The sequence below is a fragment of the Parus major genome, chromosome 2 (genome assembly GCF_001522545.3).
Source record: "Parus major isolate Abel chromosome 2, Parus_major1.1, whole genome shotgun sequence".
Classification (NCBI taxonomy): domain Eukaryota; kingdom Metazoa; phylum Chordata; class Aves; order Passeriformes; family Paridae; genus Parus; species Parus major.
Window position 1 is genome coordinate 34,209,821 of NC_031769.1, and position 24,161 is coordinate 34,233,981.

Sequence of the window (24,161 nt, forward strand, 5' to 3'; positions counted from 1 at the left end):
AATCATTATGACTCACATAATTTATTCATACCCAAATACAGTGTGCATCTGCTATTTATTGATATTTTGGTTTATTTTTCTTATTATAGCTTCTGCTTATATTGAATAAAGTTTCCAAGTACTGTGGAGAGTACATAAATATGGATTATATATTGCTTATAAAGGCCTTTCCTTTTCACAGCATCAAAGAATGAAAAATGCATTTCCTCCCTTTCCAGCTAAGCAATATAAACATCAAAGGAAGGATTAGCATTTTAGGTCTTTGCACTCTAAACCTTTGTGTCATATGTCTTGCTGTCTTGCACAGAACATTTATATTTCTATACCTATTACATAATCAGAGCAGTGGGCCAAACATCTTTACTTTCCTCTTATTTGCATAATTAATTAAATTCCAACATTTTTGCCAAGCTATCTACACTCACGCTGAAATAACAACCGCCACATTTCAATCTGAAATAAATTCATTACCTAGGATGCAAACTGCTGCTCTCCCTGCCAGGTGAAAGTTTATGGCACACAGTCAGCCCCTGCTCCTGTGCTGTACTAACCCAGCCATCAGATATTGCAGATTATGGCAGATTCCATAAACATAAAATCCCAGACGCCGTGACTGCAAAACCAGAAGGGCCTTGAGGATTGTGCTGCAGCCACCTACAGGGGCTTGGCTGCCAGAAGGCAGCACAAACCTTGGCTGTCATATGGGATGGGGAGGGCTTGAGGCTGAAGAGACTCAAGATGTGCTGATTTCAAGCCAGATTTTTTTAGGAGGGTTCTTATGAAATGGTTCCTGTGTAATGGAAACTTCAACAGCTTAAAGATATCAATGTAAATGATTGCCTGCCTTGGATTAATTTCTTTCAGACAAAGTAATCCAGCCTGATACAGAGATCCATTTTACTGCAGGCCCTATTTAGTGACCCTCTTTTTTTTTTTTTATTCCTCATCTATACTTGTGTTTTAAATCTAATTTTCTGCAGCAGAAAGCATTCTGCCAAGTCAGTAAAATGAAATAAATTATATGCAGAGGTCTTTCCCTCCACTGTGAAAGTGCCTACTGTGCCTGAAGTTGAATGAGAGGAAACCAGGATGTTAAATATGTGGATACTTAATAATAAGCCATTTGGTCAATAGGGAAAAATCTGGCTTTTTGAAGGAAAGCAGCACAGCTCTTCCTGCTTTCCTTTATTTATTATTTCTAGGTTTTCAATCAGCTGTACAGAAGGGTGACTTTCTGCTTGCTTTTATCACATGGGAACATTAATAACTACTTGTCAGACAGGATTTGTCCTCACAGAGTCACTGCAAGTTAGGTATGATAGTGATGACCATGCAGAAGGCAGGTGGTCCCTCTCATCTGCAGAGCCTTTGTTCTGAAATAAGGACACAAGCCAGTAAATACCAGTTGGCTGGGGAACCAAGGCCACTCCAGAGGTCACTCCACAGCACAAAAGCAGCACAGAGGTGTCCTCAGCTGTCAAACTCACTATGTTTTGCACTGATGGCTCTCCAAATGCACGTTCTCACCCTGCTTACGCTTACAATTTTACCAAAATACATCCTTCCACTAGGGTTTGCATGACAATGAAATTATGCATGTACCTACACACAAAGAGGTTTGAAAATACACTGTGAAAGAAAGTTTCTTTCAAATGTAATTTTACTTACTTTTATGTTTGGTTCAACAGTTCTTGCCTGTGCTGCAAGACTTATTATTTGCTGTAATTCCATGGTGTTTACTCATTTTTGTTTATTGGAGAACAAAAAAAGTGTGACCTATAGCTTGAACAGGAGTTTCACCATGCCAAAGTATGAGAGTGGATAATTAGGCTATAGAAATAATCTAATACATTCAAAGTTTGGAGAAACCTTTTAGGTATTTTCTGAGTTTTTGTGGGGTTTTTTTGTTGGGTTTTTTGGGGGTTTTTTTTGTTTGTTTTTTTTAAATCAAGTGGCAATGGGTTTGGGTTCCTTTAATATTCCAGCTATTACTTTAAGCTTCCCATATCTTTCAGTTTTTGGAATACTATGGCCTCTTCCACAGTGAGTCAAATATTACTTCAAATATCACATTGCTAGCTGAGCTCTAGCTTTAGGTAGGCACTCACTTCTTTGGAATTTTGCTATAGACTGAGGACTGGTTTCTTAAAACTTTGTTCTTCAACAAACAATCTCTTAATAAAAAAACCCCAAAAACTCAAAGAAACCAAACAAACAAAAAAAAACCCAAAAAAATCCCCAAGAAAAACCAAAAAAACAACTAGCCCCAAGCACTCAAAGTCTACCAGTAAAAGCTACATTGAACCAATCTAGAAGCAAGGAAATCTTCAAGGAATCTTCCCCAGGAATGAAAACCAGAAGAACTTCCAGATTTTTCTCATGCTTAATACAAAGCATACAATTTTGTATTTTTCCTTTGCAACTCCCTGCTAATGTCAAATATAGTGTTCTAAGGTCATAATATATAGGGAAATGTGATTTTTCTGAGTTCCTCAAAATCATTGGAAGCTGTGACTTCTCATCAAAGTGCAGATATCATGGAAGCAGGCACTAAATTTAGTTCTGTAGGGAGGGTAAAGTAGAAGATTTTTATCAGAGTTATATGAAACTTTTGTGAAGATTTTTATCAGAGTTATATGAAGCTTTTCCATAAGCATACACTTATGGAATGACCAGGAACAGTTTACATCAGAGTTTACAATTAAAAATTTGTTCTTGATACTAAGGATTTATATCATTAGCAATGGATACATCTGGACTCTGCCAAATTAGACTTGGGCAGAATCTGTTGACAGTTTCTGTAAAATAGAACTGAGCTTTGATTGCATTGTCATGCATTGTCTTTACTTTGCACTTTTTACACATAACAAGGCTACTTTTGTGTCATTTAAATTTGCTTCCCCTTTGATGTAGTAATTTCCCCTCTACTTCCATGGCTTTTATGTTCTCTGCTTGTAACAAGAAAAAGGCCACCCTATCTTGAAATGTGAGTTTCTTTTAACCTACAGTGCATTTCACTTAACTTTATTAATTTACCTTTCAGTAGAAACTGAGATTACCTAACCTCATACCTGCTGTTACCACAAAAATTATCAACAATTGCCTGTTGATAATTTCAAAGGTACACACAGCCATATCCAGACATGTTCATACTCACAGGTTTTGGATAGAAAATACTCCATTTTCAATTACTGGAATATATGAAGTAATCATCCTTTGAATTAATTGCTCTCTTGATTTATCCAGATATATGGGTGGAAAGATAATTTAAAATTAGTTAAGAAAATTCTTTTCTGTCTGCCAAGTCTCAGCAGAATGAGGGCATTTTCTCTTTTTCAGCTGATTTGCCCTTGTCCTTGCAAATTCTGACAGTGTTGTTAAAAACACCACCATATTTCACCAATCATGAGCGACACAATTCCAAGAGCTGCTGGGGAGACATGAGGACAAGGGAGTGCTAGATTATGGAGGGGAAAATAAAGACATAGCAGACTACAAGAAGGCAAACATTGGAAAGAGGTATTCCAGGAGGAGCAGAAGAAACGACCATGTAGGATCCAAGCAAATCCCATTTGACTGTTTGAAACATCACACACACTGCAAGTAACATTTTACTAGGACAGTCTTGGTGTTTACTGTACTACTGCAGTATTTTCCTACACCCCAGGTATCAGCCTAGTTTTATGACCTATATGCCTTTCTCATTTTCCCCTTAACATCCTGTCTTCAAAATGCATGGCACAAAATATTTGGCCAAAGACCAAAAAAGCGGTGACACGCCTGTCCTGGTTTTATGTTCGTACGTGGCAATTCACAGATTAATAGGAGCTAGTGCTGAAGCCTGGTTTAAAGCTCTCTCCTTCTCCGAGCCGTCATTAGAAAATAAAACCCGGAGAAGCCAGCTGGCCTCGGCAGCGTTGGCAGCGCTGCCGCAGGAGCCCCGCGGGGGAAGCGGGACCCGGCACCGCTGCCGCTGCCGCCTCCGCCGCTAGAGGGGACTCGGGACCTGCTTTCCCGAGGAAAAAACGGGAACCGGCTGCAGGTTCTAGGGAGCCCGGGCTGCATTTTGGCTCGGCGAGGAAAGGGAAGCGGCTGGGCGCGGGTTTCGGAGCGGGCAGGCGGTTTGCACGCTGCTTTGGGACGCGGAGTAGCTGGGTGGGTAAGGCTTGGATTGCCAAAGAAACTTTAATGCGCTTCCTCTCTTCCAAAGTAACTTTGTGTTAGAGACTCCCTGTTACGAAACATGGAAGGCTCTCATAAATCAGCGTCATGGCAAATAGGTTTTAAGCTTCTTACAGATCCCGTGCCAGCAAGACTGTGTGCCATGCCACTCGGGCGCCCACCTTCCTGTAGCCTTCCCATCCTCGTTTTATAAAGTTGGCTGGCGGTAAAACACTGTAAAAGGGAGCGAGAAGGGCAGTGAACAGGAGGAAGCCTCCAAGTGATGCTTTCTCGGCTCTTCTTTCCCTCTTGCACACTAATGCGGACCCGGCTGGTCGGCCAGACCCTCCATGCCCCCCGCCCCCGTTGGATGCTGGCAGCCGCTCCCCGTGTCCGTCAGAGCCCCCGGGCCGGGAGCGCTGCGGGGGAAGGTGGGAGGGAGAACCCAAACTGCGGCCAGGCCGGGGGCCCGCACTCGCTGTGCACCTGGCAGGTCAAAACCCCGTGTTGGTGTCGGCCTGTTTTGGGGGGTTTTTATTACGAAAAACTCATGTCAGAAGAGAGAGAGGAAGGGAAAAAAAATTTAAAAAAAGGAAAAAAGGAAAGGTGGGAGATTGCCCGAAGGGATGGAGAACCCCGCGGGAGCGGAGGGCAGCCCGCGGGGTCAGGAGACGGACAAAGGGCGGCGAGGCCGAGGGGCGCAGCCCTGCCCCAGCCGTAGCGGCGGGGCAGCGGGGGTCCCCGGCGGGCGGCGTGCCGCAGCCGAGCGCGGAGCCCACACTGCGGCACCACCGAGGGGGCTCCGGCCGGGGCGCTCAACAGGCGCTGCCGCCCCGCCGGGACGGGGCCGGCACATGGCAGGAGCCGCTCTCGCTGCCAGCCCCGTGCCGGGCGGCGGCAGGGAAAGGTCTGCCGCGCCGCCGGGGCTCGCCCGAGCGGGACCCACCCTGCCCGCTCAGCCGGGGCCGGCAGCCCGGCCGGCAGCGCCGCCGCTTCCTTTGTGTGCGTGAGGGGAGCTGCGGCGGGTTCCCCCGGCGGGCTGTCAGCGCTGCCCGCGAGGAGGCGGGGAAGGGAAGGGACGGGAAGGGAAGGGAGGAGGCGAGGGGAGGCGAGGGAAGGCGCTGGCAGGGCGGCTCTCGCGTCCCCGTCACAAGGTAAGCCCTGCTCCCCAGGGCGGAGAGAGGCGCTGGAAGCGCCGCGGGGCCCTTTGCCTGACCTGCCGAGCGGCTTCGCCCAGCCCCGGAGAGCGGCGGGCAGCGCCTCGGCGGGTCGCCGCCGCCTCCTGCTCCCCGGCGGCGCGGGGAGCCGAGCGCGGGCTGCGGCGGCGGCTCGGCGCGGCGCGGCTCCGGCACTTTGCGATGGGCTGGCGGCAGCGGCGGCCGGACAGCAGCGGGGGCCGACGCGGGGCTCGCAGCTAAGGGGCGAGGAGGAGGGACCATGGCCGCATCCAGTAACTCCAGTTTGTCCGGCTCGTCGGTTTCCTCCGGTAAGTTTCTCCAGCGAGCGCTGCATTTCTCCCCTCCCTCCATTTTAGCAGGAGCTACCTGTCTGCAGAGCGCCTCGCCGTCCCGCTCGCCCCGACCGCGCGGCAGGCGCTCCCCGAGCCCCGGGCGGGCGCTCCCCCGGGCGGCGATGCCCCTGCCCGGGGTCCGCTGTCCCTCAGGCGGCACCGAAGGGGGAAACCGGGACGAAGGGAGCGCTGCGGGGCCCGGTTCGCCTCCCCGCCGCCCTGCCGTGCCTTTGTGTGGGGTGAGGGAGAGGGGAGCCCCGCGCCCGGCTCCCTGGGCGGGGGAGCAGCATCCCTCCTGGCTCGGAAGGAGCGCGTTACCGGGAGCTCCCGCCGCCGTGCTCGGGCTGAGGAGGGCGTTCAGAGACCTACGAGCATCCTCTGCCGTGGTCCCCGCGGTACGGGACCGGCCCCGTATCGCGCCCCGGCGCGTCGCGGTGCTCCGGGGCGGGCGGGGGTTGCCAGGCATGCCACTTGGTGGGTGTTGCGGCACACCTCGCGTTTCCAGTACTTCTAAAGGACTGGGAACGATTAAATTCCCGATCCAGATTAAAAATGCTCCAGGTGACGGATTGCCCCAGGGTTTCGGCCGCGGGTGTGAGGAGCTTGTGCCCGCTCTGGGTTTTGGGGGTGCTGGGTGGGAGGCGGTGCCCCGCTCACGGTGGGGGGATGGCTGCGCTGCAGACCCGCAGGAAGGCAGAAAAGTTACGGTGCGTTTTTAACCGAAGCAGCCCGAAATTGAAAGCAGTGACACAAGAATACCACCGCCTGCTGCTTAGCTCACGAGCAGTTACTGTAATATTTAAGTTATGAGAAATTGGCTGAGAGTAACATCCTGGCATTTCCGTGGGCTGAAGGAGTAAATAGAAGCATGAACAACTTAGGGGTTCAAGGGACTTGTGACTCAGTGTTTTATTTGAGGTGCCAGACTGAGATTTTTAAGAGCATTTCTTAAACATAGCAATATGTGCTGTGAACAGCAGACAAGCTCCTCTGACTATCAATACAACTCAATATAAATAAGCAAAATATAAATAAATGTAAAGGCCAATGAGCAACTACGTTTTTTTAAAAGACAATGTGTGTAATTTACACAACATATTCTACACCACTGTTCCAGTGTTCAACACTTAGAAACACATCTGAAGAAGGAAATAGGTCCTAAAAGCATATTTTTTTTAAGTTTTAACAAAAAACCCACAAATGTTGTGAGCCCTTATTGCCTTATCTCAAAAGCATCTGAACGAAGCAGGCACGAGAAATTCTGCCTTGTGTTCACATTCACCACACAAGAGTTGCAAGACCAGAATGAAAATAAGCAAGAATCCAGCCAACTTTATGGCTTATTAGTGAAGGTACTCATTTGGGCAATGTGGTTTTATTTTACACATCATTTGTATATTTTTACATCTTAGTTATGTGATAAAACCAGAAACAACTTTAAAAGCCCAGTCTGGAGCCTGTGACTCTCCTCTTTGGTGCTTTAACCATTAAGCTGCAGAAGCATGTCCCCACCTTGGAGAAAGTGTGTAGCTCCCTTGCTCCATGAATCTCATGGTCTTTCTTGCATACTGCTCCAGTAGGATACTGAATGCATGCCTCTGAATTCCTTCTGGCTTTACTAAATCTGGGCTTCAGGATCCATCTTGTGAATTGAGAGATGTGTATTCCCTGCAGTGTTGGTTCAAATACCTGAAAAGGAGGGAAGAATGGGAGTTCAGGTACATCCTTGGTGTGAGCAGTTGATGTCATCCAACTCCAGGTGGCCTCCTGCTCACCAGGTAAATCTAGCACCAAAAGTAACATCCAGCCAAGGAATTGGGATCTAGGCTTTAGCTGTACATCATTAAAAGATGTACATCAGGAGTTGACACTCGACAGTACCCTGCTTTGTATGAAGCCCTTAGCTACGGCATACAACAGTTTGTCGTTTATCTTTTCTTTTGTATTTTTGCAAGCATGAGCACATCTGAGCCTTGGCCTGTGCCTGGGGCTCTTAGGTGCCACAGTAGTACAACTAATAAATACTGTCAAGTACTCTATAAAGCAACTGAGTGACCTTGGCTTTCATAACTTATGACCTTGGAATGGTTTTTGGTTTTGTTCCAGTTTATTCAACCTATATTTCTTCTATGCATATACTAACGAGCAGTTAAATTTTCTGCAGCATGATAAAGTTGCCAATATTAGCAGACACACCATATCTGACTATGTGCAGCTGTATTCTGGCTGTCTGTGGTTAAAGTTTTCAGAACTCAGCAAGTCTTGCAGCATTTTGTTTACATGGCCTAAACAGTCTTGCCCAAAATTTAATTTGCTAGAATTTATATGTATGCCAATATGAAGATTTCCAAATAGTAGAATTGTTTCTATTCCACTGAAGAGGGGAGGTTTTGCCACCACAGTACTTTCTACTAATAGAAAAAGGAAGTGAAGTTTGAGGTTGACAGCAGAATACCACGCTGCAGAACTCAGCTCTACCACTACTTATGAATGCTGCCAAAATGCTGCTTGAGAATGTGTTACTACAAGTGACCATTTGTGATGTAGCCTTTCAGCAAATATTCATACTTAGGAGGCTGTTGCTCCTTTGAAATCACTGCTGGAGAACCAGTCCCTCCTTCAGAGCTTGTGTCTGTGGCCTGTGTACTCATCTCAAGAGCTACTGTGAGGCTGCTAATGATAGGTTAAATAATTTTAGGTACTTGTTACAGGCCCCATCTGACAGAAGCCTGTGAAGGACTTTTTTTCAGTAAGCTGGCACTCACTGGTAACAAAATCTACAGGAGAGCCATGAGTATTTGTATTATATTTCTTGATATATCATTTCTTCAAGCTCTCTGCTTATGGTAACAGAACTTAAGCCTCCCTGACTACCAGCTGTTGTGTTTGAAGTGGCTGGGGGAGAAAGAAGGGCAATATGCTGGGGGAAGAAGGGGGCATGGTAAGCAATTACATTAAGTATTCTTCTTTGGACCTTGGATAAATCTGCACACCATATAAAAAACTGAAATTCTAATTACTTCCACTGGGAATTCCACTTTACTTTCCAGTTATCTCTTCTCTAACACATACCCAGGTGATCTATTAGCTGTATTCGTTGCAAACCCCTAAATTTTGTTCTTCTCCCTAGATGAAGGGCTGATTTAACCACAAGCAGCATCTCTTCTGTCTCTCCTATCCTCTAAAGGAAACTGTGCATGTTTTTATGCTTTCCTTCACACTGCGGTCTCCTTAAAATAGACATTCCCTTGCCAGTGCCCGTCTTAGTATTGACCCTTATTCTCATTCATTACAATCTTTCTTTTTAAAAACTTTTTTGCTGTTACTGTAACTTCTTGGCTTTTTCCTGGCAAACAATGCACCTCTCCTACTTTGTCACTATCTGCTTCCAGTTTCCTCCACCCAGTAGCCAAATACTGATTATACAGAACTGATGAACTTGAGACTCGACTTTCTGGAATGTAAATAGAAGCTTGAGTGAAGAGAACTTTGTGGCTGTGCCTGCTTTGCTTCTCAAAGAAGCAGCAAATGCAGCATGTTTCCCACCTAGGCTCAGTGCAGTGGTATTTCTAGGCACTGTACTTCTTTGTGCAGCTGTGCCATCCAAAGTTAGTACAAAGTGGTTATAAATGCCAGCTGGCTTTTAAAGCTGCCATTCTGCTTGGGAAGTCTTATGCCAGATACCCTCCCTGTGGCAGGTGGTTGGGTTAGAGATCTTGGGCTTTCTGCAGGTGAGGGTCCATACTGAAGGTGAATGCAAATACAAGCCTGATAAATGACAACATATAATCAGGCTGCCTCTGACAGCAGGACTCAGACTGTGCCAAAACCTTTGCATGAGCCTGAGCCTGTGCTGTGAGAGTGGTAACACTGCAAGAATTTGGGTGAGAACCCAAGGCAAATATGTAAATGTATGTGCCACTGTTCCCAGTATTTTGTTTCTTCTTTGAGCTCCAAAGACAAGTTTGCAGTTGTTAGGAGGAAGGGATAGTTCAGCACCTTTCTGCTTCCCATCTGAGCTGGTGCTTTTTCGTGTGCTTTGTAGGCATTTTGAGTAATACCTGTCAGTAGAGCAGGTGATGAAGTTAAAGCACATAGGCAAGCTTTCTGCTTCAGGCCAAGAAAGGCTTGTGTATTTTCTCAGGTAATTTTTACTTTTCAGCTGGGCCCACTGCTCTAATAAAAGACAGATTCTTCTCCCCCCAACCCCCTGTTTTTGTAAACTCAGATACTGTATAGAAGACTGTTATAAAGTCAAGTCACTGATTATTGATGGTATATTTTTTACTTGAAAATCAAGATTTATTTTTTTTCTTGAAACTCAGAGAAAAAGGCCTTTAAGTACCATTTAAGCAGTGATCCTTATTTAATCAATAATTAAGTTTATGGTTATTAAAATAATACTTGCAATAAATTGAAAGGCAATAAATCGTTGGGTTTTTTTTTAAATAAAGGAGCATGAGTTGTTTAAAGAAAACATAGTTCTCAACTATATGTTTTTACACAACCTCTACATTTTCAGAAGGATTAAAAAATGCTTATCAAGGGAAGAAGAAAAATCTTTGATGGTTCCAGTAACTTAACAAGGTCAAAATAAAATATTAAATGCTCGTGACTCTCTGGGGGTCATGAAGGTGCTATGATGTGAAATAGGCAGATATATTATAAAAAATGAAAGTCAACATGGACCGATTTTAATTAAGATGCAAGCAAGTGGGAAGAAATGAAATTACCATTGTACAGAGATTCAGAGAGATTCTAACTGGGAGAAAGATTAGTAAATGAAAATAGATGTTTATTCTAAATGATTTAATAGAAATAGTGTTGTGAAACTGGTACATGAAAGCTATTGGAATCATGCTGTCATTATGCTATGCTATCATTATGATAAGGTGCTACTTTTGATTTTTAAAAGGGCAGTAAGTTTTTTTCTATTTCTGTTCTTCATGCCAAGCTTCTGCTGGCCGGGGTATTCTTGCTCTAAATTAAAGCTGAAGTCTTTTGTATCTGATGATTACAAAGAACTCACCATTCTTATTAAAATTAATAAAAATTCAGAAGGGAAAAATGCCATAGTACTCCCTTCCAATGTAGTGATTGATTCAACAGTTAGTTGCTGAACATGTAGGCTGTGATTATTGAGAATAAAATAGACTGAAAACAGATGCAGTGCGTGTCTGCTTCACCATTTAGCTTATAAGCACTCATGCACTGTAAAGCAAAAGTCTTATTCTTCTTAAGGACCTGCTTGTCTCAGAGGCATATGTGGAGGATCAGGTGAGCAGTCTTTCATGCTGTCCTGCTGATGACCTTTTTGGATTTCCGTTCTATTGGAGTTCTTGCCTCCTGTTTGATGGTTCTAAGGAAGCTAACATTTGCCAAATGCTGAGTGATAGGAATATTTTTATGTTGGTGAGAGTGTTTTGAGTCCTCTTGTATCCCCATGACCGTAATGCTTTATGATAATGTTTTTCTGAAATCAAAATAATTCGGCTACTGTGGTACATAGTTAAGTGTGAAACCTGGTGTTTTAGACAAAAAAGATACCTTTTTTCCAAAGCTGATTTGTTTATATGCATACCTTTGGCTAAAAGGGCAGCACTGGCTGGATTGCCCTCACTTGCAACATTGAAGGCTGGCAGAAGCTGTTCCCATGCTGGGAAGCCAGTGGGTTGTCACTCATTCTTCTCTTCTGCCAAAGGAAGAAATACTGAGGAGATTAAATATTTGGAGAACTCTGTGTTAGGGAATGACACATTAATTTTGCATGAAAAAACTTTTGTTGCAGTGAAACATAGTGGGATTCATCCAAGAAGGTATAAATCTGTAATTCTACATATATCACGTTTTTTACAGGTGTAGTCACAGTTTGTCTAAGAATTATACAGTATCTAGTGTAAATGTATAGTTTTAACAGCTGTGAATAATGACCCATTTTGCTGTCTTTTTCTGACCTTTGATTATGAGAATGTAAATTTGAATGTTGCATTTGGAGGTGGTTATTACCAACTGTGAATCATGCCGAATTCAGCAATAATTGTTTCATCACCCTGTTTTACTCAGCAGTAGTTCACATCCCAGGGCTGGAGGGTGAGTGTATCCCTGCAGAAGGAAACTGATGTTGCAATAGTGCTCTCATAACATGAACACACTTCAAAGTTTGCCAATGAAACTTGACAGTGCAGGCTGATGTATTTGGTAAGGTAGGGAGAGCTTAAAGGGTTTTTAAGATTCAGAAGAATGCACAAGTATCACACGCCTTGCTTCTGGTATTATTGATCAAGGTCATCACAAAAGAATCAGTTCAGTAAATAAGACATCCCTTATGAGGATATCTTTATCAGGCAGTCCAATTCCACAGAGACAAGGTGTTTCCAGTGTGGTGCTATTGCTGACGGTGTAGAAAGTACTAGGTGGGCACTTTCTTATCATCAGTAAATCACGTGTCACCTGCTCTGACCTGTGTGAAGTCGCATTTCTCAGTTTCTTCTTACAAGCTTCTCATGTGGCTATTCCTCTCCTTCATTCTCATCTTCTTGTTGGCTACATAAACACCACTTGTAGCTCTTAGATAAAGTGGTGTGTTTGTGGTGTTACACTTTTTATTTCACCATGGAACAAAAATGGATGTCAGAAGAGATGGAGACCTCAGTAAATGAGGCTCAGTTGCTGAGCAGATGTTTAATTGCTAAAAATTAGTCTTATCTTGGCCGATTGATTGGTCAAATGTTTGGCTTTGTGTGTGGCAAGGATGAAAAATGGCAAGTAGACATCATGTACAGGTATATGGGGCACAGCCATTGCAAAGGCAGGAGAAGTTCCCTGGAGCAGGAGTTCTCCTCCACCAGTGTGCTGTGTGCCAGAGGATGTGTGCTGTGGTCAAAAGCAAAAGAAGCCTAAGAGCTCTTTCAGCATTAAGTTTGCCATCAAAAATCATGGATATCTGCTGTCATGTTTTTCTGCTGTGTGAAACTGCACTGATTCCACCTTAATTCCCCATAATAAACTAAATAATAAACTAAATAAACTAAATCACATGCCCCAAAGGAAAGAGGAAAGAAGGGGGGGATCATGAGAGACCCAGACTCTCAATTTTGTGAGAGACACATAAAATTCTCAATTTTCAGCTTCTCCAAGCCATTGATATGGTTGCTGTTAAAGCCAGTTGAGTGGCACTTTTTATGTGGCTGTAGCCTACCTTTCTGTGCATGTAGCACTGTAATATTTTGGCACATTCCACAGTGCTGTGGCTGTGCAGACAGTGCCAGTCCTTGTGTGCCCCATTTTTAAACAGTTCCAGTGTGTGTAAGCATGTATAACTTCACAGCAAACCATATCCTCTCCTGCCCAGGCATTGAGGGTTAGGCACTGCCTAGAGCAGAGACACACATTAACTGTGGACCTCTTTGGCATGGAAAATTAGAGATGCTGCTGGCTGACCTGGGCTGTTAGCACATTTAGATAACTTTGCAGGAAAAAGATCCATCTACTGCTGTTAAGAACAATGATAGCAGCTCTGCTCAGTCCCTGGGCTGTATGTAAGCTGGGAAGCTGGTGAAATATGTACGCTATAAAGCTGCTGTATTCTTTAACACTTCCTTATGTATCCACTGATAGTCACTGTGGGAGATAATCTACTGATCTGACCTGTTGTTGCTGTACTTATCTGCCAGGCTGGTAGAGTTACTGCTGCTGAATCAGCACACCTTTACTTCTAGGTCCTGAGTTCTGAAGCCAAGGGCTCCTAAAAGAGAAGAAAATTGGGGGTGAATTTAAAATACAGAATGCTGACGTTATGTTTTGCAGGTTAAAAACAAAACCAAAACCTGCACCTGTGTTACAAGGAGACCTGATAGGAAAATCTTACTAATCATGTGCTGTATTGAAAAGTATATCAATCTGTCTCAAGCTCCCTTTCTTCGTGTGATTGAATGGCTTTTTCCCTCTTCTCCTTTGCCATGTGAATACATGAACCAGCTGGATTTATGATCCAGCTACAGCTGGATCACATTTCATTCTTTCTGATTCCAGTATTAAGGCTAGCAATTAATGAACTTTCAAGAGCTAGAACACAATTTTTCATATAAGGTTCCTCAAAGCTCCAAGATTTAGGGCTTTATAAAAAAACCTGAATGTTGCAATCAAATTTTTGTAATGCACAGAAGTGTAATAAAGCTAAATTAATTATTTGTAGAAGATTTGGTTTGCTAATGAAAAACCCTTTATGAAGATAAGGTGTTAAGTCCTGACCCTTCAAGCGGCTTGGTCCCTTCTGTTCCCACTTCACTGAGTTAGTAAATCAGCAGCTACTGGATGGGGTAGCTGCTTTTCTGAGTATTTTTATGCAGTTACCATTAAAGTAGCATCTGCTGTTGTGATGGGACAAATTATTATAAGCTATGTGGTAAAACTCCCCTCATCCAAGTACATAACTTCTTTAATAGTCAGTTTATATGTAGATATATATAACACATCAATTAATTGGTGATGAACTTCTAAGGATTATGTACAAGACTTAAATTATATGTAATTTCTATAAACATCTGTTTCTTGAGGGGGCATGCTCTCCATAACTCCTGATCTTCTACCTGGCAAACCAAGATGATGGATAGCTTTTAGCATCATGATGTGATAGCTCTCTGTTTTATTTTGCAATCTGAAGCATGTAGTTAGAATGTTTCATGTTGACAAATGTATTTACTGAAAGAATATTGAACCCTTTGATGTCTTAACACAAAATGGATAGACAAATGTCAATTCTAAGCTTCCTCGTGCTCCTTCATCTCTAATGTATTGGTGTATGTTGGAAATTTTGCTTAAGTTTAGAGATAACTATAAATAATGGAACAGAGCTGACTGTCATGGATGAAATGTAAGGCTGGAAGATGTATTAAGCCATGGAAATAGTGATTGACAGGCGTGCTTTTTTCTCCTGTTCCATTCTGACACTAAAAACAGCATTAAATCAGTAAGGAGAAATAAAGTTAGCTGGAGGATGGAGGTAAGTAGATGTTTTATTGGTGAGTATTCACGAAGATATGTAGACAAAAAAAGTGATGTTTTTATTTTGGTTGTACAGAAAGAAGAATCAGGATCCTGAAGTCTCTTTCCAAAGCAGGTTGCTGTATCAGTCTATGTTATTTACCAGAGTGGGAATGTATAGTTTTTTTAATGTAGAATTGCTGGTCATTTTGGTAGCAGATGAGTACACCCAGGCATGGGAGAGAAAGCCTGATAGAAAATGTTCATTGCTGGGTTCAGGCCTTACCATGAACAGATGGGCTCTAAGGCATAGCATCAGTCCCTGGCCACAAAATCTTCAGCTGTAGCCCCTTTTCCTCCAACTGAACCAACAGGTATCTGTCAAAGTGAACAATTATCCTGTGCTGTGGTAGCATTTTAGGTAAACATAAAATAGCATTTCTATGTAACTCTCCAAGAGCTGCATTTCCATCCACACCATGCCTGGAGTGACCACTGTGGTGGCTTTCCCTGTAGCAGTTTGAGTGATTTCTCCTACAATTTGAGGAAGTATTGTGAATACATGAGGTTTTCTGGGCACGCTGCTGGGTAGCATGGCTGGCTGGTGCTTTTGCACACTGCTAAACAGTTGTTTTTTTTCCTTTCAGAATTGATGGATTAGTTCCTTCAATAAGCTCCAAGAAAGAAAACACATGAAACTCTCCTCCCAAATCTATTAAATTGCCTTTTACAATTGATTTTAAAAATAAACCTGAAGAAATGAAGTATAAGGGCAAAACCAGAGTTAAGTGTATTATTTTTAATGATTAATGTAACAGTAAATCTCTAAGCACTGGCAACTTAAGAAATCAACCCATAGTGTGTGATTTCCTCTAGCACTACAAAATCTGGCAAATGTGTACAGGCTATATATGGGCTATTTGTACATGAAAGCTATTTTGAAAAAAGATCATAAGAGCTAAAATAAAATATTTTCAGACATGGAAATATTATGGAATAGTTATTATGGAACAACTATTCCTGAACATTGTTCAGTTATGTTATAGTACTCTAGATCATTGACTTAAAAGGCGGAGGAATACAGCATTAATTATCCTCATTTGTTGAGTAACAATAAGCTTCTCATCTTTCATTTTCCTTTCTGCTGGATATATTCTTGGAAGCTCATTGCTCCCTTTTTCCACCAACAGAATGCATTCCTGGCACCAGAAATTTAAAACTGAACCTGCTATTTTCCAGGATTTTTTTCTTCTTTTATTTAGTTTTGAGTTGTTTAGCCCAGGAGCTGAACGTATGATGGTTTAACTATAAAATGATGAAATGAAGATAATTTCAAAGTAAAACCTTGCTTAAGAAAACAGGTCATTATTAAATAGAAGTGTTCATAGGCATGTGAGAGGTGCAGTCAGGGCTGGAGGTCTACTTTGCTGAATGTTGTTGAGCAGGATATTATAATTAGTACTGTATCATTTATGCTGACAATACATATATGTAGAAATCAGGTGAAAAGCCACCGAGAAGTTGGTAGCTGTATAAATACAGAACAAATGCCTGTTGGGAGAACAAAAGTCTTGTGACTTGAAAAATGCTAGGAGCATGGGGGTAGTATGTGTAAAGTACAATCAAAATGGTGAAGAACGAGCACACTTTTGCTAATGACATGTATGAAAATGTGTGTTTATGTTTAAGAAACTAAAAGTAATGAGAATGTTTAGGGAAGTAGCAGGAATTTGCTCCCCGTGGCCCCACGAGCCATTTCTCCTTTAATTCTGTTAGATGAGAAGAAGGAGGCACATTGTCTCTAAAGAGTCACTGCAGAGAACTTTGGCTCATGGAAAACCTTTTCTGTCTTGTGTTTGTTTTAGATCCTTTGATCTCTTTTGGTTTGATGAGTGTGTGTCATCACTTGGTATTACAATTGCTTCCTCTTGCTCAGATGTGACAGTAATAAATACATTCACTGAAAAGTGTAATTTAAAATTTATATTATTCACAGTTATTGGCAAGTACTGTAGCCTAAGTGATGAAAATGAGGGAGAGTCTGGTTCAAGCTGATTTTTAAAAAAAAAAATATTTGACTTATCAATATGCATAATAAGCTTATGAAAATAGACTTTTCAAAAATTAAATAAGAAAAAACTCAATATAAAATGATTGTAAGTGTAATTGAGTAGTGTAATTTACTTTCACTTTACAGGAAAAGGCTTTCAGCTCCACCTCTTAAGCAGCTTTAGAAAATGGCACACTGAACTCCTGGCAGTAGTGTATTGATTGAAAGCGTCCAAACATCTAGAAAGCATAAGAGTACATAAATTTGTCTGAAAGGGATGTGTTTTATAGAGGGAAACTCCATCACTGTCTAGGGTTTGTGAGAAGTATATTAACTTCAAAAGCACCAGAAATACTATAATATATAATTAAAAGCTTGGTAACAGCAGGATTTCTTTAAAAACTATTTTTTTTTTTCATCACCCTGTAAATACTTAACTAATCTTCACAGCACCTGTTTCACAACTGGGAAGAAATTAGGCAGAAAAATTGAACCACTCAGCTACTATCATGAATAAAATTAAAGTCTAGATAGAATAAAAATAGAAGATTCATCAGGAAACATTCTTTGTTCGTCAGTGAATGAATTGCAGTCCCTCCTTGGACCTCATTGGGAACATTACCTCATATAGAGGATGTATTTTTCCCCCCACTTTTATAGTTTACCTTACTTTGGTTTTGTGTAATAGTGTGTCCTAATTTGTCCCATACATTTTTGGTTCTTTTTATCAAATCAGTTTACGACATGCATTGTGTCAGTAAAATTTAGATAGATTTCTTTTTGTTTATTCCTCCTTTCTTATATGTAACATCTTCCTCCGGATGTAAAGCTTTTCTGTGCTTAGGCTTGTGGTTAGGTAGACATGCTTAAACCAGTTAAGCAGCTGCAAGAGATGTCAATGACATGAACAGTGTTATCCTGGATTTATGTTCTAACTGTTACTTAGTCTGATGCTGACTTTCTGCATCCTTGATGATCAGGCTGTTCCAGAGTAAACATTTCAGAACAGATTTATTCATTGCTATGTACTTAAAGAAGTTGGTGCTGTTCATTTCTGGGGCTGTGGAGCACCATTTGGAATAGCAGCTGTTGAGGTAAGGATTTGGACATGTCCCCTACCATCCTTGAAAGGAGAAACATCGTGGGCGCACAGAACCTTTCCAAAATATCAACGACATGCAAGCCTGAAAGCATTTGCATATTTTATTTTAACAGATTTTTCCCACAATGAATATGTTTATCTTGCTTGCAGATACTGAGTCTGTTTGTGCAATGTCAAGCAGGAATGACTTCAGGACTTTTTGTATATGTAGGGCTCCCATAAGCTCAGAGCAAGGGCATTTTCTTTCTGATTACCTGCCAGGTTGTGACAAACTTAAAGAAATATGATCTTATGGGTAAGACTTAGTAGTCAGCTCAGTTTACTGTATCCTGTGATTTATTGGAGCCTGCAGTCCATGTAATGGGAGATGCCAACTCTCATTTGAGGGAACTCTAGAAAAGAATGAGAAACTCGCCTTCAGGCCTGGACCAAATTTCTGAAATGCTGAGAAAGAGAGTTTTTAGTGAGGTTATTACTTGAAACCAAATCAAATTTTAAGCCAGCCTGTCTTCATCCCACTGCTCCTCCAAAAACAGCCAGACCTCCACTCTTCCACTTTGTAAACACACCAGTGTTTATAATCTGTAATCCTAAAGGACCAAACCTTGGGGACAATCAGCTGGGTCCTTCCATCAGTGAGAGAGACTGCCTGTGAGTGTTCTATGAGAAGTTAAGTTCTAATAGTTGACCTGTCAGAGCACTGTTCAGTTCCTGGCACAGCAAAAGGGAATCAAACCAGGTCTGCTACTAAATGTCTGAATCTGTAGTGCTGCTGTAGGGTTTATATTGTCAGGGGTACATTTCCTTTGGACAGGCTTAGTAAGAGGAGTATAAAAATCTTGGCTTACAGTGGTACAAGTATGAGGAGACTATCTCAAACTCTTTGCAGAGCTTTGTCAAAATGTCTTGCTCATGCTGGTCCTCGCTCTCCCTACTTTTGGAAATAGTAGAATAAATTTATGAGAAGGTAGGTGAGCCAAAAAAGTATGAAGGGGGACAAACAAAATTCCTGTGAGATGACTTTGTCTCCATTCTGTTTTCCCTGTTCTGGGTCCCTTTGCAGTTTATTAGGCTGTGCTGGGCAGCTGGGTGCAGCACAGCAGCCAGAACAGCCACTAGAGCTTGTTTGTGTAGGAAGAGCTGCAGCAGTGGCCACAGGCTCAGCTACAGCCCCATGTCTTCCTTCCACCTTGCACCCACCAGCCAGTGCTGCATAAGGATAGGAAAAATGCATGGAGTAAACTCCTGCAGGATATCCTGCTAGCATCCAGAAATCTGTGCCTTGGGGACTTCCCGAGACAAAAAGCTGGGCTCTGAAGTTTAATATATATTTTTTATTCTTGTATTTGATGTCATGAATTTGGTTAAGTTGTTACGTGGACCCATGTAAACTTTGGACATCCTGTGAGGAAGAGCTCCAGACTTTGAATGTGTTATGCAAAAAGATGCCTTTTTCAGTTGCTTTGTGAACTTTTATAGCTAATTTTATTTCATTCAGTAATCTTTTCAAAATGGACCAGAAATGAGAACAGTCATCATGTGATGCATGCATTTTATATTTATTCCACTGAAATCAGGATGTGTCCTCGGTTCCTTAGTATTTGCTTTCCTTTTTCACTTGTGGAATTTTCGTGCTTTTATGAGAGTTGTGTTGACTTGCCTAATATAACATATTACCATGTGTCTGCCAGCACTGTTCTTTTCAATAGTTTCTATCAATTTGAGACTACCTGGGTTTTTTGGGTTTCTCTTGGAGCCCTTTATGAAATGGCCATGGTGTAAGCCATTTTGCAGTACTTTGATTCTGAGGCAGTTTTAAAAGAGGCAGTTACTCACACTGCTGTTTCGTCCATGAGTTCCTTAAGAATGCTTTCATAGTATCTTCTGATGTGTGTCAATTGTTATTGTTCATTCTGTAGCCTTTTCCACTGAAATCTCCATTTTAAATGGATGATCCAAACCAATACCTCATAAAGAAATGTTCTGACATGTCAGCTTCCCTTGGATCTGGGTTCTCTGTGTGCAGAGCTCAAAATACTTATTTTCTTCTCTAAGTGCTGCTTTTATCCCTTGATCATCTATTGGCCAGACCGACAGGTTTTGCATTCAGATGTGGAAAAGGGGCTGTGGTTAGTTCTTGTGTCTTCTCATAGTCATTCCACAAGCTGCCTTTTGACTTATCCAATTGTGGTTTAAGTTTGCTTTCATTTTGGATTGATTTTTTTTTTTTATTTATTTTGCCAAAAATAGGTCATGAGTCTTCCTACTTCCTTCATTTGGACACGACTCCAGCTTTCAGAAGGATGTTAGTTTGCTTCTTACAGCCTCTCATACCCTGTTGTTCAGCTACACTGGTTTGCTTTACCACTTTCCCAAATCTTTTTTGTGCTATGTGGCATTTATTTACCACTCAGCCTTCAACGTGGTATCCCTGTTTACCATATTACCTAGGAAGGTTTAATTCTATTAGCTTCCCCATTTAGATAGTTTCCTTTTAGCAAGGTTTAATTTATCCTCCAGGGTGACTTAAAAATCAGATTTCGAAGGTTTTACCAGTCCTTTCAAAACTTCCTTGTATGTGTTTCAACATTACCTACAGTTACAAATCCATTAATAAAGTCCAGACTGTAAGAACTGGGTGGGACTGTGTGTGTTCATCACAGATAGGGAGCAGATAATCGTTCTTGACAAGAGGAATAATTCTAAGTGTAGTGGAATCTAGGCAGTCAAAGCTGAGTTTAGTTTGTTTTTATCAGGCTCTAAAACAGCTGAAACTGTCTCTTCAGATGTGATGCTGCTGGCTCCAGCACCTGTGGGCTGCCTGAGGGTCAGCCAAGCTGCCTTTGAACCCAGAGTCTGGGAAGGGAGATCTCAGTTTTGAGCTACTGTGCTCTGGAATTTGGATGGAAATGGTTTAGCAAGACTCCTTGTACAATTAGATGTACATTTTTTGGGATCAAAGTGGGAAAACCTTATTCCAGGAATAATCTGGAGCACTCCCCTAAAATTGAATGTCTTTGTCACATCTGATAAATCCAACTGAGGAGTCAGTGTTGGTGAACAGCCTTAATAAGTGTGGACTGATGTGGTCCACACAAGTTTGGTGAGGTCTGACACTTAGCTTTGGTATTGTTTTTGATGAAAAAGGTTTTTAGAGAGTCAGAAGCAGAGGGGTAAATGAATTGCATCATAAGACATCACTGACACTGCTGCTAAAAGGGAAGAGAAGCTGAGAGAGATTAGTGATTTGCAAATATTTTAAAAGAAGAAGGTAAAAGGATTTCAGAAATGATGAAACAGCGAGCAGACATTCTTCTTTAAACCAGAATGATGTAGTTTATATGAATTTAATGGAAGACTACAGATACATATATATGTACTCAGGAGCTGTCACGTTACCCAGCCATTAATCTTGATCTGACCTGTTCCAGACAAGAAGCGTTTGCTCTGTGAACTTTCTTCTTTAAACTTCAAATGTAAGCTCTCTTTATGATAATATAATTTTTTCCATGCTGACTTTCTGAACCTTCCTCCTTGTGTTTGAAATTTACAACACTGAGCTTTATCTGAAAGCAAATTTATTTTTAGACCTTGCAAGAGAATAGTTCAGCTGTGTGAGTAATGTGCAGAGATGGAGCAGCCTGGAAATATCCCTCTCTGAGAAGCACCTCTTCTTGGCTGATCAGAAATACCTTTCAGTTTCCCCGTGACACAAAGAGGTATAGGGTGTGTGGTTTCAGGTTGCTTATTTGTAGTTTATTAATACTTTTTTAATATGATTGTAAGGGGTGGGGCTCTGTGTTAATTAAGGAAAAGCTGACACTGAAATGTATTCCTGTGAATATCTAGGGAGGTCTATTCCAGAAGCAGCAGATATAACACCCCAGAAGCTTCCATCTGACTGGGATGATGTGACCTCTCCCTTTCCTAAGGCATCTCCTTGGGGAATATGTTCCTCCTGAATGCAGCTGCCATGTTCTGTGTGGCCCCTCTCCATCTTTTCCCTTGCTCCCTATTTTCACCTTGATTATGGCAATCCTTTTCACCTTGCTCAGAGTAATCCCTAGCGCTGGAGAAGATGTGTGGAGTGGGGTCGCAGTGTGAAGATCCAGGAGACAGCTTGGGCAGGCTGAACACCTTGATGGTGCCAGGGAGAGGTGGTGTCCCAGCCTGCTGCCTGCTCCTGGTCTCTGCTCTTCCTGCTGCCACACGCTCGTGGTGCTGGCACTCCCCTTGTCCTTCTGTGAGCTGGCAGACGGCACCGTTGGAGAAGCAGGGCTGACAGTGAAAAGCAGAAATCTCATTATGGCCTTTGCTTAGCAATGGTCTCCTCTCCTTAAACGTGCTTTTCCTTGCTCTTCATACACTTTATATGGCACGTTGATAATTTCTAACCCCTTTGCTTGCAGAGGTTTTCCAAAATGACCGGGTCTTTCTCTTCAGTTCCTCATCTTGCCCCCCACCACTTCTTCCCCTCATTCAGAGCTGTAAAACCTTTTTGTGCCTGTATCATTCCTTTTACGTAAAAAACAGGATTAACCTTATCAATTACACATGAATTTTGCTAATTCCTTAGTATCTGAGCCATTTTTAGGTTTTAACAGAGCATCTTCACTCTCTTAGGATGTTTTTTTGAATTTCAGCACAGCTGACCATAATGGGAGCTTTCTGAGAAAAAAAAAACAAACAACAACAAACCAACAATATTCTGTATTAAAAACAAAGGAAAAAGTGGTGCTAAGGAGTGTCTACTACCAAGTTATGATAAACCATGAAATTCCAAAGTGAGTCTAGGTGCACATTTTCATGGGCTACTGTCGGCATCAATATTAAAATGTAATTATCAACCATATGAGGTAATGTTACTTTGCAAAACATAAAATCACACTGTTTGTGCTTGGAATATTACCCCATCTCTGAAACATGGTGTATTTTATTAGGTGGGTGAGCTGGAACTCAAGAAAGCTATTTAAATGAAATGTGCTTATTAAACAGAGGTGGCAATAGTCCTATAGCACCAAAGGATTTAAACAAAAAAAATAAAAATAAAAAGAGGGAAAAGTGAACTCATGCATGAACATTTTAGAGTCCTGCTTTGCTGTCTGCATGCACAGACTTGGTTTTTTTGGGTTTTTTTTTTTCCCCTAAGGATGCAGTCTTTTTTCTATATTTTTTTCCCCGTGTTCCTTTGAAACAGCAGACTGCAAATGATGATTTTCTGTGATCCACTGTATTAACTTGGGCTACTGCCAAAAAAACTTTTCTGCCTGGAGAAATAGTGCCAATTTTCAGGTTCTATATTTCATACTACCTGGGTGATAAAAATATTGTGAATTTCTGCGCAGCTGACAATTTGTCTTTCCAATTCAATAAAGCTGTTACTAGAAACTGGTTAATTATTAATCGGTGCAGCATTGCTTTCTTTTTTAACCCAAACTGTCTCTTGAGCAGCTTTAGATAAATAATATTTATTGGGGGTATATTTTACTGTGAGATTTTTTTCAACTCAGCTTTTAAACGCTGAATGAATAACTTCTTTCAATGATGAAATATTTTGTAGCTGAGACTTAGATTACTGTAAGAGCAGAGAGATTATCAGTCTGTGTCATTTTAGGAAACAGATTTCTCTAACTTGAACACATTCTGCAAGCATTTTTTTTAACCTGTCAGTGACTTGATAAGTTTAAGTTTTCAGATGCGTGATGGTCTTAAGTGACATGATGGTAAAATAAAGAACATAAAACCTTTATTCACATGAAGCTCTTTGGTCCCATTGAATCTTAAGAAACAACTCATTATAAATCAAATAGCTATATAGGGAATTTCAGAGATGACACAGATATTAGTTTAAACTCTGGAAAAAATAGTTGGAAAAACATAAAACTTTTAAATCTTTTCAACAGGGAGTAAATGCCACTTACACTTATGTCTCTAAAATATCTTTGGTGGAGTAGAAATGCTTTGGAGAACAGTAAAGTGGAATTGGCTCCATGGTTCAGAATATTGGATCCCTGCAAATGCTCAATAACAGATAATGAGGATATGTGAGAAATTCAACCAGGAGTGTAAAGAGAGGCTCATTCTTGCAATGAGCTCCATATGGCTACACATTTCTGCTTTGCAGAACATCACTTCTATCAGCAGGTCCCCACACAGTACATGGATCAGCTGTGTACAGCTGATTGCATCATCAAAATGAAGTGACAGCATGTCTCAGTTGGTCAGCTAAAGGTTGTGTGATATTCTTGATCATGGGGATAAAGCCTGTGATTATTTTGTTTCCATTAGCAGATTCAATTGTGTGTTTCATCCAGTAATTCTTACAGTGTTTGTTTATTGTCTGGGATAACACATGC

General features: G+C 41.7%; 1 protein-coding gene across 1 annotated transcript in view; it reads left to right on the forward strand.

Annotated features, from left to right (window-relative positions):
* The first annotated feature begins 5,489 nt into the window (after positions 1-5,489).
* The window catches only part of CHN2 (chimerin 2), a 156,888-nt gene continuing 138,216 nt past the window's right edge, over positions 5,490-24,161 (forward strand). Inside the window, exon 1 of the mRNA XM_015618786.3 lies at positions 5,490-5,647. Within this exon, the coding sequence (XP_015474272.1) occupies positions 5,599-5,647 (49 nt within the window). The 5' untranslated portion in view covers positions 5,490-5,598. The remainder of the gene's footprint in view (positions 5,648-24,161) is intronic.